This window comes from Schistocerca serialis, chromosome 9, assembly GCF_023864345.2.
Source record: "Schistocerca serialis cubense isolate TAMUIC-IGC-003099 chromosome 9, iqSchSeri2.2, whole genome shotgun sequence".
In the NCBI taxonomy this organism is placed as follows: Eukaryota; Metazoa; Arthropoda; class Insecta; order Orthoptera; family Acrididae; genus Schistocerca; species Schistocerca serialis.
In genome coordinates this window covers 209,782,759-209,800,227 of record NC_064646.1, presented here as the reverse complement: position 1 = coordinate 209,800,227, position 17,469 = coordinate 209,782,759, and the positions used below count along the sequence as shown (strand labels likewise).

Sequence of the window (17,469 nt, the reverse complement as noted above, 5' to 3'; positions counted from 1 at the left end):
GCAGAACTTTATCAGATTTATAGGATCCTCACAAAATATTTGTATTTATTTCTAAACACATTTCGTTCTCCACCTTAAGCATAAGGAAATGTGGCTGGTATATACAGAAATATTTCAAAATAAACGGAATAAACAAGTGTTAATGAGTCATAAATTGCGTTTATAATTGATATAAATAAAGCTAAGTGTACGCATCTGCAGTGCTACAGCATTTCTAATTTTGGGAACATTTTTTAATTTTAATAACGTAAGAAAACTATTTTGTCGCTGTATTTTTTTCTAAATATGGTACTTTTGCAAAGTGGCCTCCTAAAAATCGTATCAACACTACGAATAGCAGATATGGATATCAATACCCACTGGACTTCAGCTTGCCGACCGGTTGTTCATCTGACCCAGTAATGCGTAGTACGAGTAGGAAGCATTCACCAGCTGCAAGGGATGAGGCGAAGAATAAGAACTTTTTCAAAGGAAATTCATAACAATAACAAATATTTATTCTAGTTGAAACGACGTAAATCTCTGATTTTTTCCGAAATCAGAGAATTGAAAATAATTTTTGCACACACACACACACACACACACACACACACACACATATATATATATATATATATATATATATATATATATATATATATATATATACAGGGTGAGTCACCTAACGTTACCGCTGGATATATTTCGTAAACCACATCAAATACTGACGAACCGATTCCACAGACCGAACATGAGGAGAGGGGCTATTGTAATTGGTTAATACAAACCATAAAAAAATGCCTCACGAAATCGAAACTTGTCTATCTTGAAGGGGGAAACCAGATGGCGCTATGGCTGGGCCGCTAGATGGTGCTGCCATAGGTCAAACAAATATCAACTGCGTTTCTTCAAATAGGAACCCCAATTTTTTATTACTTATTCGTGTAGTACATAAAGAAATATGAATGTTTTAGTTGGACCACTTTTTTTCGCTTTGTCATAGATGGCGCTGTAATAGTCACAAACGTATGGCTCACAATTTTAGACGAACAGTTGGTAACAGGTAGGTTTTTTAAATTAAAATATAGAACGTAGGTATGTAGGTACGTTTGAACATTTTATTTTGGGTGTTCCAATGTGATACATATACCTTTGTGAACTTATCGTTTATGAGAACGCATGCTGTTACAGCATGATCACCTGTAAATACCACATTAATGCAATAAATGCTCAAAATGATGTCCGTCAACCTCAATGCAATTGGCAATACGTGTAACGACATTCTTCTGAACAGCGAGTAGTTCGCCTTCCGTTATGTTCACACATGCATTGACAATGCGCTGACGCATGATGTCTGGCGTCGTCGGGGACGTCTGACCCGGTGAACGTGCGGGCCATGGTATGGTGCTTCGACGACCAATCCACCTGTCGTGAAATATGCTATTCAATACCGCTTCAACCGCACGAGAGCTATGTGCCGGACATCCATCATGTTGGAAGTACATCGCCATTCTGCCACGCAGTGAAACATCTTGTAGTAACATCGGTAGAACAATACGCAGGAAATCAACATACATTGCACCATTTAGATTGCCAACGATAAAATGGGGGCCAATTATCCTTCCTCCCATAATACCGCATCATACATTAACCCGCGAAGGTCGCTGATGTTCCATTTGTCGCATCCATCAAGGATTATCCGTTGCCCAATAGTGCATATTATGCCGGTTTACGATACCGCTGTTGGTGAATGACGCTTCGTCGCTAAATAGAACGCGTGCAAGAAATCTGTCATCGTCCCGTAATTTCTCTTGTGCCCAGTGGCAGAACTGTACACGACGTTCAAAGTCGTCGCCATGCAATTCCTGGTGCATATAAATATGGTACGGGTGCCATCGATATTGATGTAGCATTCTGAACACCGACGTTCTTGAGATTCCCGATTCTCGTGCAATTTGTCTGCTACTGATGTGCGGATTTGCCGCGACAGCAGCTAAAACATCTACTTGGGCATCATCATTTGTTGCAGGTCGTGGTTGACGTTTCACATGTGGCTGAACACTTCCTGTTTCCTTAAATATCGAATCTATCCAGCGAACGGTCCGGACACTTGGATGATGTCGTCCAGGATACCGAGTAGCATACATAGCATATGCCCGTTGGGCAGTTTGATCACAATAGCCATACATCAACACGATATCGACCTTTTCCGCAATTGGGAAACGTTCCATTTTAACAAGGGTAATGTATCACGAAGCAAATACCGTCTGCACTGGCGGAATGTTACGTGATACCACGTACTTATACGTTTGTGACTATTACAACGTCATTTATTACAAAGCGAAAAAAGTGGTCAACTAAAACATTCATATTTATTTACGTACTACACGAATATCTAATAGAAAATGGGGGTTCCTATTTGAAAAAACGCAGTTGATATCCGTTTGACCTATGGTAGTGCCATGTGCACTTAGTAGATTATAGACCTTGACCATTAACAGGAACAATTGGAGCAATAGTTCTAGTATCAGGATTAGCAATTCTAGACGAGTTTCGTTCTTTGTAGTTTTTTTTTCCTTTGATGCTTATTTCGTGAGATATTTGGCCCGGTCACTATCAATGGACCACCCTGTATATACAGGTCGGTCAGAAAATGTCTGAAACGCTTGTCGTGATGTTGTAGGGCAGATTGTACTGAGACATAAATGTTAAGAAAAAAATGCGATACGTTGCGCCGTTTCCGAGTTATTTAGCATTGAAGTTAGCCAATCGGGGCGTCGCGCGCTCACAGTCAAGCGGCCTGCCAGGGGCGGTGTTACCTAACGAATGCTTTGTTTCGTTAGCAGAAACTTGAATTCACGCGCTAACTTCAATGCTAAATAACTCCGAAACGGCGCAACGTATTGCATTTTTTTCGTAACATTTATGTCTCAGTACAATCTGCCCTACAACATCACAACAAGCGTTTCAGACATTTTCTGACGACCTTGTATATAGCGGGTGTAAATTTTAAGTTCACAAACCAGAATAACTCGAAAACTAGGGTTCACACGAAAAAATGTGTAAAATTAAAAGTTGATTATTTTCTAGGGGGACATCTGATGGTGGTAAAATTAGCCCGTCACGCCAACCCCCTGGGGGTGGAGCGGGAGGCAACTTTAAAATTTCAAATGGGAATCCTCATCTTTTATTGCAGAATCAGATTCTACATAAAAAACTACGTATATTTTGTCTTAAACATTAGCCTTGGTTCTTGGTAGTCGGCGCTGTAATTCAAGAAAATTAATGTTCTCATATTTGCGTGGAAAATGGTTACGGATAAATTAAAAATACTTATTTATTTCGTAAATTTTGATTCGCTGGAAGTAAAACTCTCCCTCTCTCCCCATAGGGTGGGGTTTGAGAAAGAGGAATTAGAGTATTACAGATGTTGACCCAAATATTAATTTGCCGCAGATTCGGAAAAATGGCGTCTCTTACGTGTGGAATGCTGTAGCTGGAGGGTACGGCTACAGAATTAGGTTTACTTAAGAAAATAAAGCGAAATGGAATGGTGTGCATGAGATTTACAAAGGGAGGAATCTCTATGGAGAATTTCATAAATATCATCAACTACGAAGATCACCAAACAAATTCTTCGAATACATATGAATGAGCAGACGAGTATTCGACTATCTCATCAATAAATTATACAAATGCTTTTTACACGATCAAGAAATTTAACAACCAATAAATGCTGAGGAGTGACTATTACATGACTAACTACGATAAATGAAAACATTAGTACACAGATTGATGCCACCAGACAAAAGTTAGTTGTGGCGTAGGGGTTGTGTATACAGTTCGTGATCATGAACGTGGAAAAAGTACTGTGATCGAATCTGGGCCGTTGTTATATTTTTACTGACTCAGTTACAATTCTATGTCCTAAGTTATATGTATACTGTTTACACTGCATCGCTAAGTATATTTTTAAAGTCTTTCCAAAGAACTTAATCTTCACACCTATCCCAGTATATCACAAACAATTAATTCCTAATAAATTACAATGAACCGTGAAATTTTACAGATATTTGATGTTGCGAGAGTAATTCATCAGCAGTCAATGTTAAGGCCAAGCCTTTCAATTACTGTACATAGTCTGTAAAAGTATAGCTTACAAAATTTTTTTAAAGAAAGTCAAAGTTTTTGCTTAATGACTTGTCTGAAAGTATGAAATAAAAATTAGGGAAACGTTTGGTGCACCTCATTTCCTGTTCATGATTTCGAGCACCATTCAAAGGCACATAGAATGTTTCTCTGATCTACTTATTTCTTTTACGCAAATCATTTCATAAAATATTTGACTGATTTCTTTCATTTTTAATTTCAATTTTTATTCAGAAAGCACGATATTACTGACTCCTCGTTTGCCTACCTAACGTACTTGATTCGAAGGAAGCGTTTTTGACATTTAAATACCGCAAAAAGGTATCTTTTTATATGCAAAATACTTAGGTCTTGAACAGATGAAATTTTTGACACATCATTTACATAGCTTGGCAGCAGCTTCTCGTGATATAATTCTATTTTTTCCTTATTTTATTAATTAAGTTTTCGTGAACTATCCAGATTACTTTCAAGCAGTTAAATATTTTCATGACACTAGACCTCATGCTGGTCACTATGATACCCCGATTATCTGTTTCTCTCCCTCTGTTTGGCTATGAAAATTTGGAAAAGAACCTCATGGTGTAAGTTATAGAGAATCTTGTTTTCGCGCTGCTCAGGCGTTTAAAAAAATGTATAGAGTGTTAATCATATGATTAAATAGTCCTTTCTGCGTGTTGTCATTTCCAAAATTCATCGTTTCGAAATCTTGAACCTTTTATGAGATACGACGATTTTTACGACCACTTGATTCCCGAAGCGCAGGAAAAGTCCGGACGCGCCGTGAGCGACCCGTCCGCGGCTATTACAACCAATATCTCGTGAATGAAAAGAGATATCATTCCGGTGTCAGCATTAAATATAATTTAGATATATTGGTTACATTTCATACGCAATAATGTATGACCTTAACTGAACTGTACGGAAAGTCTACACAAGGGGATTTTACCTCCGCAAATTCTTAAAAATTTCGTGCAGTCATGTACTCAATTTCGTGCAGCACAGTAACTATGACGAATAACGAAAATAAATTCAGACCTTTATCGTTTAAAGATATCAAGCTATAAGTTACGGAAGAATCAATTTTTTCACCTAATAGTTTCCTTAAAATCGGATGTTAAGTAATTCATAGCTGCCGTCGCGTGCGCTCCACTGCTTTGTCGAGAAGACGCGTGGCTGTCGCTCTCTGCCGCGCATGCTGCAGCGACATGATTCAAACACATTTGAATTCAAACGTCGCAAGTTGCAGTGGGAGACAGGCAGCGAAACAGATGTCGCTCACGTAGGACACTACCGTAACTACACCCGCGGTTGTGTTTTGTCGCCTGAAGCGCGCACTGTCGCTCGCTTCTGTCGTTCACGTAGGACACAGCCTTACGAGGCTGTTTGCGACAACTTTTTATCGAACATCGTCAAAGGCGATGAAACACGGATTCATCACACCGAACCAGAAAGATAACAGTCACCCTTGGAGTGGCGCCTCATGAATAATAGTGAATATTTTACAAGTAATATGTAGCAACTAGTAATTCTCTACAAGAGTGTGTGCACTGCAAGTACATTATTTACTACAACGCAAGGACAGAACGTGTGCGTGCGAATTACTTACTCTCTGGCTTGCTCTCGCTGTAGTTTGTTTAAGAATAGACTGCAAGAACGTCGCAGCAAATCCGTGCCTTCCCGGGTTAATCTACACTCCTGGAAATTGAAATAAGAACACCGTGAATTCATTGTCGCAGGAAGGGGAAACTTTATTGACACATTCCTGGGGTCAGATACATCACATGATCACACTGACAGAACCACAGGCACATAGACACAGGCAACAGAGCATGCACAATGTCGGCACTAGTACAGTGTATATCCACCTTTCGCAGCAATGCAGGCCGCTATTCTCCCATGGAGACGATCGTAGAGATGCTGGATGTAGTCCTGTGGAACGGCTTGCCATGCCATTTCCACCTGGCGCCTCAGTTGGACCAGCGTTCGTGCTGGACGTGCAGACCGCGTGAGACGACGCTTCATCCAGTCCCAAACATGCTCAATGGGGGACAGATCCGGAGATCTTGCTGGCCAGGGTAGTTGACTTACACCTTCTAGAGCACGTTGGGTGGCACGGGATACATGCGGACGTGCATTGTCCTGTTGGAACAGCAAGTTCCCTTGCCGGTCTAGGAATGGTAGAACGATGGGTTCGATGACGGTTTGGATGTACAGTGCACTATTCAGTGTCCCCTCGACGATCACCAGTGGTGTACGGCCATTGTAGGAGATCGCTCCCCACACCATGATGCCGGGTGTTGGCCCTGTGTGCCTCAGTCGTATGCAGTCCTGATTGTGGCGCTCACCTGCACGGCGCCAAACACACATACGACCATCATTGGCACCAAGGCAGAAGCGACTCTCATCGCTGAAGACGACACGTCTCCATTCGTCCCTCCATTCACGCCTGTCGCGATACCACTGGAGGCGGGCTGCACGATGTTGGGGCGTGAGCGGAAGACGGCCTAACGGTGTGCGGGACCGTAGCCCAGCTTCATGGAGACGGTTGCGAATGGTCCTCGCCGATACCCCAGGAGCAACAGTGTCCGTAATTTGCTGGGAAGTGGCGGTGCAGTCCCCTATGGCACTGCGTAGGATCCTACGGTCTTGGCGTGCATCCGTGCGTCGCTGCGGTCCGGTCCCAGGTCGACGGGCACGTGCACCTTCCGCCGACCACTGGCGACAACATCGATGTACTGTGGAGACCTCACGCCCCACGTGTTGAGCAATTCGGCGGTACGTCCACCCAGCCTCCCGCATGCCCACTATACGCCCTCGCTCAAAGTCCGTCAACTGCACATACGGTTCACGTCCACGCTGTCGCGGCATGCTACCAGTGTTAAAGACTGCGATGGAGCTCTGTATGCCACGACAAACTGGCTGACACTGACGGCGGCGGTGCACAAATGCTGCGCAGCTAGCGCCATTCGACGGCCAACACCGCGGTTCCTGGTGTGTCCGCTGTGCCGTGCGTGTGATCATTGCTTGTACAGCCCTCTCGCAGTGTCCGGAGCAAGGATGGTGGGTCTGACACACCGGTGTCAATGTGTTCTTTTTTCCATTTTCAGGAGTGTAAGTTCACGAACAGGGCTTAATCACACAGAGCACTTTTGAATTATATAAAAAATCGCCTCCCATTCATAACATACATGTTGCTTAAAAGTATACTTATCAGCTTGTGATTGATAAACGCTCATTTTTTGGACCAACTGGATGAAGAAAGCCAGAGAAACGCTTCTGAAGAAAATGGAAGAAATATGTCTTTCATCAAGAGGAGACACCTCTTCACAATGGCTATTTTTACAATAGAGAACTGAGGGAATTTAAGAACGATGTAGTGCTTTATCAACGTATTCATCAGATTTGCGATTCAACGACTGACTTCCACGTCTATCCAAATGTGTGACTGGTTAACTTTTGCATCGAATAAGTTACGATGGTTGCAATATTTTGTAGATATTTTACAAAAGCACGATGAGGATGAATCGCGCATTCTGGTAAAACGACTGGCAAAATCCGTTATTGTAGAAAGGGATTCTGTTAAAAAATAAAAGTGTAGTATTGGAATAAAATTGTGGTCATTCCCTAGCAGTCCGAAACATCTTCAGTTTGTCCTCGTTTCTGGACGTAGTAAATCATACACAAAAGAAAGTGGTTATTAGAATCCTGAAAGTAAAACTATGAATAATTTTCTGGTGGAATAACCAACAAATAAGTTAAGTTTTTCATAAATACTTTAACAAGAGGTCCACAGTTTGTACAGAATTATGAAGTTACATAAATTTTCATTTTTTTCTGGATTATCAGCCCAATGACTATGTATCTCACGCAAAGTAGATAATGGTAACTGAAGAGAATTTCACAGTCCATGATCGCTGAAACAGCATTTTATTAGATTACCAGTTTCAGCAAGGCTACGATGTCATCATCGGATCTGCAAGAGGTTGAACAGAAACTGATAGTAAAATATTTTACGGTCATGATAACTCGATACAATGTCGTGTAACACAACCTATAGAATTTGTAACATACCTTATACTTTAAAATATGACAATATATAATCCCTCAGCGTTGCAAGTCGTTTCATATTGCATATACACTTCAAACTGTGATGAAGATCACTACAAATCTCTATGTCAAATGTAAAATTACTACGCACAAACATAAACATAACTGTACAAGTGTTCGTGTTTACCTCCAGCCGGCGACTGACAGAGAAGGGGTATATACACAACGACCACTATGTACGTCCACTAGGTCGCAATGGGGCAGTGGAATGCATTTTCATCTTGTATACGTTACAAAACATAGATACATAGCATATAACTGTTGATATATTATCAATTATCATTTTATTTACATTTACATACTATCCAAATCAAAGAAATATACAATGTGATCAAAAGTATCTGGACACCTGGCTGAACATGACTTACAAGTTTGTGGCGCAGTCCATCGGTAATGCTGTAGTTCAATATGGTGTAGGGCCACCCTTAGTCTTGATGACAGCTTCCATTGTGGCAGGCATACGTTCAGTCAGCTGCTGGAAGGCTTCTTGGGGAATGGCAGCCCATTCTTCACGGAGTGCTGCACTGGGTATCGAGGTCGATGAGGCCTGGTACGAAGTCGGCATTCCAAAACATCCCAAAGGTGTTCAATAGGATTCAGGTCAGGATTCTGTGCAGGCCAGTCCATTAGAGAGATGTTATTGTCGTGTAACCACTCCGCACAGACCGTGCATTATAAACAGTTGCTCGATCGTGTCAAAAGGTGCAGTCACCATCCCCGAATTGCTCTTCAACAGTAGGAAGCAAGAAGGTGCTTAAAACATCAATGTAGGCCTGTGCAGTGATAGTGCGACGCAAAACAACAAGGGGTGCAAGCCCCCTCCATGAAAAACACACCATCGCCTCCGAATTTTACTGTTGGCACTGCACACACTGGCAGATGACGTTCACGGGGCATTCGCCATGCCCACACTCTGCCATCGGATTGCCACATTGTGTATCGTGATTCGTCACTCCACACAACGTTTTTCCACTGTTCAATTGTCCCATGTTTACGCCCCTTACAACAATCGAGGCGTCGTTTGGCATTTACCGGCGTGATGTGTGGGTTATGAGCAGCCGCTCGACAGTGAGGTCCAAGATTTTCAACCTCCCGCCTAACTGTCATAGTGCTTGCAGTGGATCCTGACGCAGTTTGGAATTCCTGTGTGATGGTCAGCATAGATGTCTGCCTTCATTACGACCCTCTTCAACTGTCGGCGGTCTCTGTCAGTCAACAAGCAAGGTCGGCCTGTACGCTTTTGTGCTGTGCGTGTCTCTTCACGTTTGTACTTCACAATCATATCGGAAATAGTGGACATAGGTATGTTTAGGAGTGTGGAAAACTCGCATACAGACGTATGACACAAGTGACACCCAATCTATTGACCACGTTCGAAGTCCGTGAGCTCCGCGGAGCGTCCCATTGTGCTCACCCACGATGTCTAATGACTACTGAGGTCGCTGATATGGAGTACCTGGCAGTAGGTGGCAGCACAATGCACCTAATATGAAAAACGTGTGTTTTTGGGGAAGTCCGGATATTTTGATCACATAGTGTATTCAAACATGACGAGAAAATTATTTTAGACTGGTAAACACAAGTGGTGCTGATACATCATTAAAACTTTATTTTGTAAATGATGATTTACTTTGTAGATAAGATATAAATGAAGGTAGTGGTCATATGTACCTCTTGATTTACATTATGTCGTTGAACGACATGGACCACTTATACTGACCCTTCGATTTTTGAAAAAAATATAGATTATTGATTTGGATATATTAAGTGTATTACAGAGTCTTTGAAACTCTGTAATAAAAGACAGTGTACTCTTTCATAAGGATACATTGTTCTTAAAATTTGTTCCATATTTCTATATGTTGCTTATATTTATGGTACTTCCTATATAAATTCGAAATACAAGTCAAAATCATTTTAATTTTTATATTTTTATGAGACAGATTATGATGATTGTCGTTCAACACACTTTCACACCGAGTAACTTAAACAATGGGTGACATAAGTGATGCAGATGAGCATTGTACTTCTGTTGTTAAAATTATATAAGTTTTGTTACTGTTTCTTAATGTTGAGCTGTTTATAATATTGTGTGCATGGCATGTCTTTTTGAAAAATATAAAGTAACATGTATTGTCTAGCTATTATGATGAGAAAATCGAAATGTAACTATAGGCATTCAGATGTACATTACAAGCACGACACAGATTACCCCACAACACTGACAGACATCCTTGAAGATAACTTTCTTTTTAAGCACTTATTTACATGTAAAATACTGAGAGCCTAATAATTTCTTTGTTCTCTACCATATGTCAAAAGTATTTTTATCCTACTTAATGTATCAAAGTTATTACCTTAATTGTATATCAAATTTCGGTATTTTCTTATTTAGATTGTATATTAATGAAAATAAAAATGGTCCTTAATAATGTATTAACAGATATATGTAATTATAGATGTATGTTTTGTACTATTCACAAGATGGCAATCCCCTCATATGCTACAGTGCCACCTGATGAATGTACGATGTGGTCATAACGTTTACACCATTCTGCTATCAGTCATCAGCTGGTGGTGAACATGAACACTCCCATTTGGAGCGATACTGTTATGTTTGTGTATAGTAATTTTACATTTGACATGCCAATTTGTAGTGATGTTCATGAAAATGGAAAGTATATGTACAATGTGAAACGCCTTGCAACACTGGTGAACAATATGTTGTAATGTTTTAACCCATAATGTATGTTACAAATCCATAGATTGCGTTACAAGACGATTTATCAAGATATGATATAATTACTGAGAAATATTTTCTGGAGAATTTCTGTTCATTCTCTTGCGAATCTGATGATGGCAGTACAACTCCATCGTTAGCAGTCATCCAATAAAATACGTCTTTAGTGATATTGGCTTGCAGTGTTTTCTTTAGTAACCATACATTGTACCTCGTCCCCATACTGACTATGTCAAGGATATACAGCCTTGCTAAGTACGAATCGTAGCAGCTGTAATGTAAAATTGGTTTAACTGTGATCAGTGCATTCCCTACTCAGTCATTCTATACAGGTATTGGTGATACACTATTATCAAGTATCGGTATTCACTAAGGAGGGAATTACGTAAATGTATTTGCAGCTTATGCATTCACGTACGCAGCCAGACGAAATTTTGAGTTTACATGTAGTTATCAGAGATATCGATAACTTGAAATTGGCATTAAGTTAAAAGTCCGGTAATTGTATGAGAGTTAAGAACATTTATCCAATAATCTCCGCCACATAAAGGGAAACCTACGCTAATAAATTGCGCTGATGAGACACACAAGTGTGCAATGCAGCAATAGTGCCTCTACATACTAACCGAAAGAAAGGCTCCCCGGTTGATCGGGTAGATATATCCAGCAGTTAGAAGGAGTGGTTTCTGGGCGCGGCTGATGAGGATCCTCATGGCTCGCTTGAAACGAGGATCTGCATCCACCCAAGAACAGCAGTACGCTGCAGTCGAAACCGCATCTGCCTGTTGACATCGGAAAACTGATATTGTGTATCCTGTAACCTCTACTGCAGAGATTGCTTTTCTTCCTTATAGGTGGTTATTGAAATACCCAATACATTCTGCTGATAAAATTATTCCTACAGCTGCAAACTCTACGCTCATAGAAGAAAGGGAATGTGAATAGTAAATACTTGCCGGCTAGCTGCAGACTTAATCATTAATAACTCACGTTCGTCGGACAATAGACGGCACATAGTGATGAACTTAGTCAGCTCTGGAGGTAAGCAGTGTTATTCCCTTCTGGGTGAAATACTCTCAGTAGTCATACATTTACCTTTGATTAGGGATTGCTCCATTTGCATCTGCACTTGCTAGAACAATAGATTTGTTTGATGGTTCTACTTTGAGGCATACGTATTTCTTCTTTACCACTCTGCACCCACATAATCTTTCTGTGATATCATATCATCATCAAAGGATTTCATCTACTTTTATTGTCAAATGATAGGTAATTGTTGATGAGCACTTATATGCATGCTCATCAATTTTTTGTGCATTTTACTCTGTTACTGAATGTTTATCAAACTAAAAAAGGACTTATGCATCTTGATATGGGGAAAACTCTCTATGACAAAGAATGCCGGTTAATAATACTGTATCTGGTGACTATCAGTGCAGTTTGTCTGAACAATTATATCTAAACCAGGAAGTAGAGGTATTTAGTCATGTCTTACAGTAGTTGCTACATTTATAAATATAGAAATTTTCTAAATAATTAATGCAGGGGATCATGAGCAGAGTTTCGGTAGGCAGAACTATTTATTAGTTAGTCAATTTCATGTTCCATAGATCATTTGCACAATAAATCATAAAAGTGTCAGTTTACACTCACATTGGTAATGAATTTCTAAATACAGTTTTATATCACTGGATAAGCGATGAGAAACCTTTGTTACAGTACTATGCATCTATTTTCGTGCCAACGACGACTTTAATGTGGAGCAAGGAATGTCTTTTCTTCTCCTGGGATTTTAATTATTACGTCATTGTTTCTTTAGAACATAAGTTGGTTATTTTCAAAGAGCTTATTCCATATGACATTACTGAATGAAGTGTGGAACACGGAATATGGAAAGTATGTTATCTTACTAATTTGTCTCTCTCCAAGATCTGCAAAGCTTCTAAGTGCAGATGTGACTAAACTTAATAGTTTTAAAAGTTGTAAAACGTTCTTTAATAGGATTAAAGCCTCATTAATAAGTACACCTAACATTTTTAAATTTTGTATGCTATTTATTATTTACTCAGCGTATGTTACACTTATCATTCTTCTAATTCCCCTACGTGTGTAGAATGAGTATATTGTGTCTTTTTAAATTTGAGCATGAGACCATTCACAGATAATCACCCAGTTATACTGTTACGAACTCTGGTTACCATTTCTTCTGTTTCTGTATGCATACTTCGACTGATTACAATACTAGCGTCATTTGCATAGAAAGCTCTTTCTGCATTTTGTATGTTAGATGGAACATCGTTTATGTATATGAGAAACAATTACAGACCTGAGACTGAGTCTGGGGGAACCTTGTACATGATTGTTCCCGTCAGAAGTAAGTCCCGGACTACATTGGTTGATTTACGAAGAACAACTTCCTCCCTTCTTTTGGTTAGATATTATGTTATCCATGGTTAGCTGTATACCATGAATCCCAAAAAACTCCAATTTATATAGGAGAATACTGTGTTTCACACAGTAAAGTGCCTTAGACAGATCGCAGAAAATACAAACCCTGCGCTATTTTATTATTTACTGCTAGCAGAATCTGGTAAGTGAACATGCAAATGGCACATTTACAGTAGAACAACCCTTGTGAAACCCAAACTGTGATTTTCTGAGGATATTATTCTAGCTAATGTGAGACATTATTCTAGGATACATCACCTTCTCAAACATTTTGGGAAATGATGTAGCAGTGAAACAGATCGCTAGTTATTTACATGTATCTTTCAAATGTCTCTGGAAAAAATGTCTTGACTTAGTGATACACTAAATATTTCATAGAGGACAAGGCTTATTTATTTGGAACTAAATTTTAACCATGTGTAGGAAACACTATGAAATCCATATGAACTTTCAGTTTTGAGGGAAAATATAATTTTCTTTAATTTCGGAGGTAGTAGTTGGTGATATATTTATGTGACTGAATTTTATAAGAGTTTTTTTTTCAATGAAGTGCTGTGCTTCCTCTCTTGAACGGTTTCTCGCTATATTTTCCGCTATATTTAAGAAATGATTATTAAATATTAGGAATGCTACCGGTAGCAACTGCTACCTGTGGCCCATCATTTGCATGGCTTCCATTTAAGTCAATAGCTATGTTACCCTGTTCTTTGGCTGGCTGCCGTACCTCTCGTTCCACAACACTCCTAATAGCCTTGAATCAGCTTAATCACTTACGCTATGCTTTTCTTTTACGTGTATTTCTTGTGCCAGTAATTGGGTTTTGAGGTTTCTGCATTTCGTCATATGCAGAATTTAACAATTATAGTTCAAACAACACGTGTTATCTTCAAACCATTCACTATCATTCGGTGCATATATCGTATTCGCTTTCGATATGAAGACCTGGAAAGCAAATATTCAGATCTTGCCTTAGTGAAAAACGATTTCACTCACGTTTATATGTAATATTCATATTATAATCATCACCATTTTTATTGAGGAGGCAACCACCGCAGGATAAAGAAATATTTATACACATTGCAAATGGGAAGTATGGCAAAGACAATAAGAAAACAAATCGAAAGTAAAAAATACAAGAAAAAATTTAGTGCGATATGTTTCTTACCTGATCTATTATGAGGTGAGCAGCCCAACAATAAAGATAAACCTGGCCTCCTGGAATGGGAAGAAAAGAGATGCATTTGATAACTGTGGTGATGTCAGTGCTCTGTGAAAAGAAAACACAGGAATCACACATCAGGAAAAAAACTGCCTTCATATATATATATATATATATATATATATATATATATATATATATATATATATATATATTAGACTCAACATTGTATACAACCGTGGGACTTTAGGCAGTTTGAGTACATTAATAAGAAAGACCAATCTGTCAGAAAAAGCAAATTTGAGGGTGCCAAGACTTAGCACTATAATTGTTGTAGCCCTATTACAGATGTTCATCATACAGTGAGTCCCACTTAAGGTGAATACCCTTAACATGTAGTGTCTGTTTCAATATATAAAAAAGAAATATTCTGTTAAGTGTTTGTACACAAAGAAATAATAATTTACTGTGTAGTTAAGAATCATAACTTTTATTCTCCACTATACGCATATGGAACCATTCTTCGAGTTTAACGACGTCGCTCGTGAAAAGGAGAAGAAAGTGAACTAGGGTATGGAGAAGGTATTATTGCTGAAATACCTTTGTGATATGCAACAAGTGAATGGCGGTGGTTGGCGGTGGTGCAAGTACAGTGGAGCTGTAGCTTCATTACGTCATGCTTATTTTGTGATGGTGTAGCTCGACGCTATTCCTTATTTCTCTGGTAATTATACAAAACTGTCGCAGCAACTTCAGAAAATAAACCACCCCATCAGTTTTGTTATCACCATAACAAAATACGTATCTCGTACTATCACTATTCGAACATATCGTTTCGAAACCTTGAGTTTATGGATTGAGACGTGTGTTTATGGCTCGTATGCGCAGAACAGTCTGAAAGGAGTTGTCATCCTTACATATTATAAAAATGGGTGTTATGTATGTGTGTGTGCGTCCCAGTTTTTCTCCTAAACAACTGGACATATTTCAACCAAGCTTTGTACACAAATCCCTTACTGTCAGGCAACAATCGCTGTTGTGTTAAGAACCAGTTACAAGTCATAGTTTAGGAGACATGATGCCATAAATAACGAGATGCGTGAAAAACTGCTGCTTCATGCATGATGTTCTTAGCACTAAGTCTTCACTACTAAGACACTTCTACAGTCGAACCAGTTTAAGGAAATCACTTACACCTGGCACCGCTTTTGACATCTTCAGTTGCGAAGCACAAACGGCTGTGGGCGAAACTGATAGCGTTTTGTGGGGCCACGAAGATGCTCTGACATAGAGATGTTTACAAAATGACGTTGAAGATGCGAGAAGTAGCTGCGCCCAGCCTACAGAAACTGATCGGGATCTTTGTACGACTGTTTAACAATTTCAGAGATGTTTTCACGAATACATGGAAATGAAATTTTTTCGATATTGTACTACAATCTCAGTTCATTTCTTGTTTTCGTTTCTATTAGAAAATTGGCAAATACAGTGTCCGGGAAATGCCTAGTTTTGGTCAGCTATTACTTGGAATGAACATTACCTGCACAGCAGCAGAATAGTGAGTTTCTATCTTGCCAACTTCTAGGTCCCTTGTATAATCAGAATCTCAAATGGATTTTTATGTCTCCCTTAGTTGAATAACACCATTCACAGATATAATATGTGTAGTTACAGAGCCACATAGCAAGTGATCTGAATTGTAGGACATGTACTGAATTATGTGCCAAACGACTGCACCAAGGACAACCCTGTCTGTTGTCACGGAAAAGGCTGCTGCCGGATAGACCCATAGTTTCTATAGTACTGGATATGTCATTGACATTATGAGTTCCATTTTTTTGAACCACACGCATAAATTAGGGGAACGTGTTGTACCTTAAAACGCTTCTCTTCGCTTCTAGGGAACCCTGTAACAGTACTCTTATACATGTTCATATTTAATTTGGTATGATAGCATCCACCTTACGTGTGCTGCAGCACTTTTGGGAAATGACAAAGAATTGCTCCAGGAAAGTAAAATTTTACAGGTTTAAGAAGTTTATCAAGGTATAACTTGGTCATATACCAGGGAACAAATTTTCTACTCGAACGTGATAGTGTTGCAATCGAGAAAAATGTCTTTACTGTACTTAGTAATCTGTGTGTGACATTATTAATCTACTACACACCAATAATCAGTATGCAAAATCAAATTAAGGAGAAGTATTATGAAAGTCAATCACAAATTAAAAATATTTTGAAACAGAAGCTGTTAGTATCTAACACAAATTTCCGTTTTGGAGACAGAGATAACTGTTCAGATACTAAATAACCTCAATTCGTTTGCAAGCATCACGTTTTCCATTATGGAAACCTTCCTTTTCAAAATAGAAGATGGTGTACGATCGATGACGTATGGCTTACTCGTCATTAGATTATATATCTAGCTTGAAGAATTTACAGAATTTTATTCACTATAAAACTCTGTTACTGAACAATTAACAATATCTTCCTAACAGCTTTAATACTCGTTTATTATACGAAACTTATGTATATATAGAGCTCTTAATATTTGCGAATGGTGCACAAAACACAACCTCATCTCCCACAACAAAAAGTAGTAAACGCCTGATATTGCTTATAATGGTTTTGTCGAGCGTATTCTTTCATGTGATTCTAAGATCGGTCACTAGAAAACATCTCTGACTCACTATCCCCCAAGTAGAACATTCTCCTCTACTCAAGCGGTATTGTCTGCGACATACAGGAACTTTGGTGAATAATAATTTCGTAAGTGGCCTTTTAATACAAGCTTGGTTAGAGCTATAATTGTTCACAGAGATTATGGCGTTCACTCTCAGTTATTAGGATGGTATTGTTAAGAAAGCAGTTGGGATTAAATTAG

The 17,469-nt window shown here is 39.2% G+C and overlaps 1 protein-coding gene across 1 annotated transcript in view; it reads right to left on the bottom strand.

Moving 5' to 3' along the window:
* Positions 1-309: 309 nt before the first annotated feature.
* The window catches only part of LOC126419490 (odorant receptor Or2-like), a 47,733-nt gene continuing 30,573 nt past the window's right edge, over positions 310-17,469 (bottom strand). The window contains exons 3-5 of the mRNA XM_050086679.1: positions 14,592-14,693; positions 11,605-11,760; positions 310-432 (exon numbers count right to left, since the gene is read on the bottom strand). Of these exons, the coding sequence (XP_049942636.1) occupies positions 367-432; positions 11,605-11,760; positions 14,592-14,693 (324 nt within the window). The 3' untranslated portion in view covers positions 310-366. The remainder of the gene's footprint in view (positions 433-11,604; positions 11,761-14,591; positions 14,694-17,469) is intronic.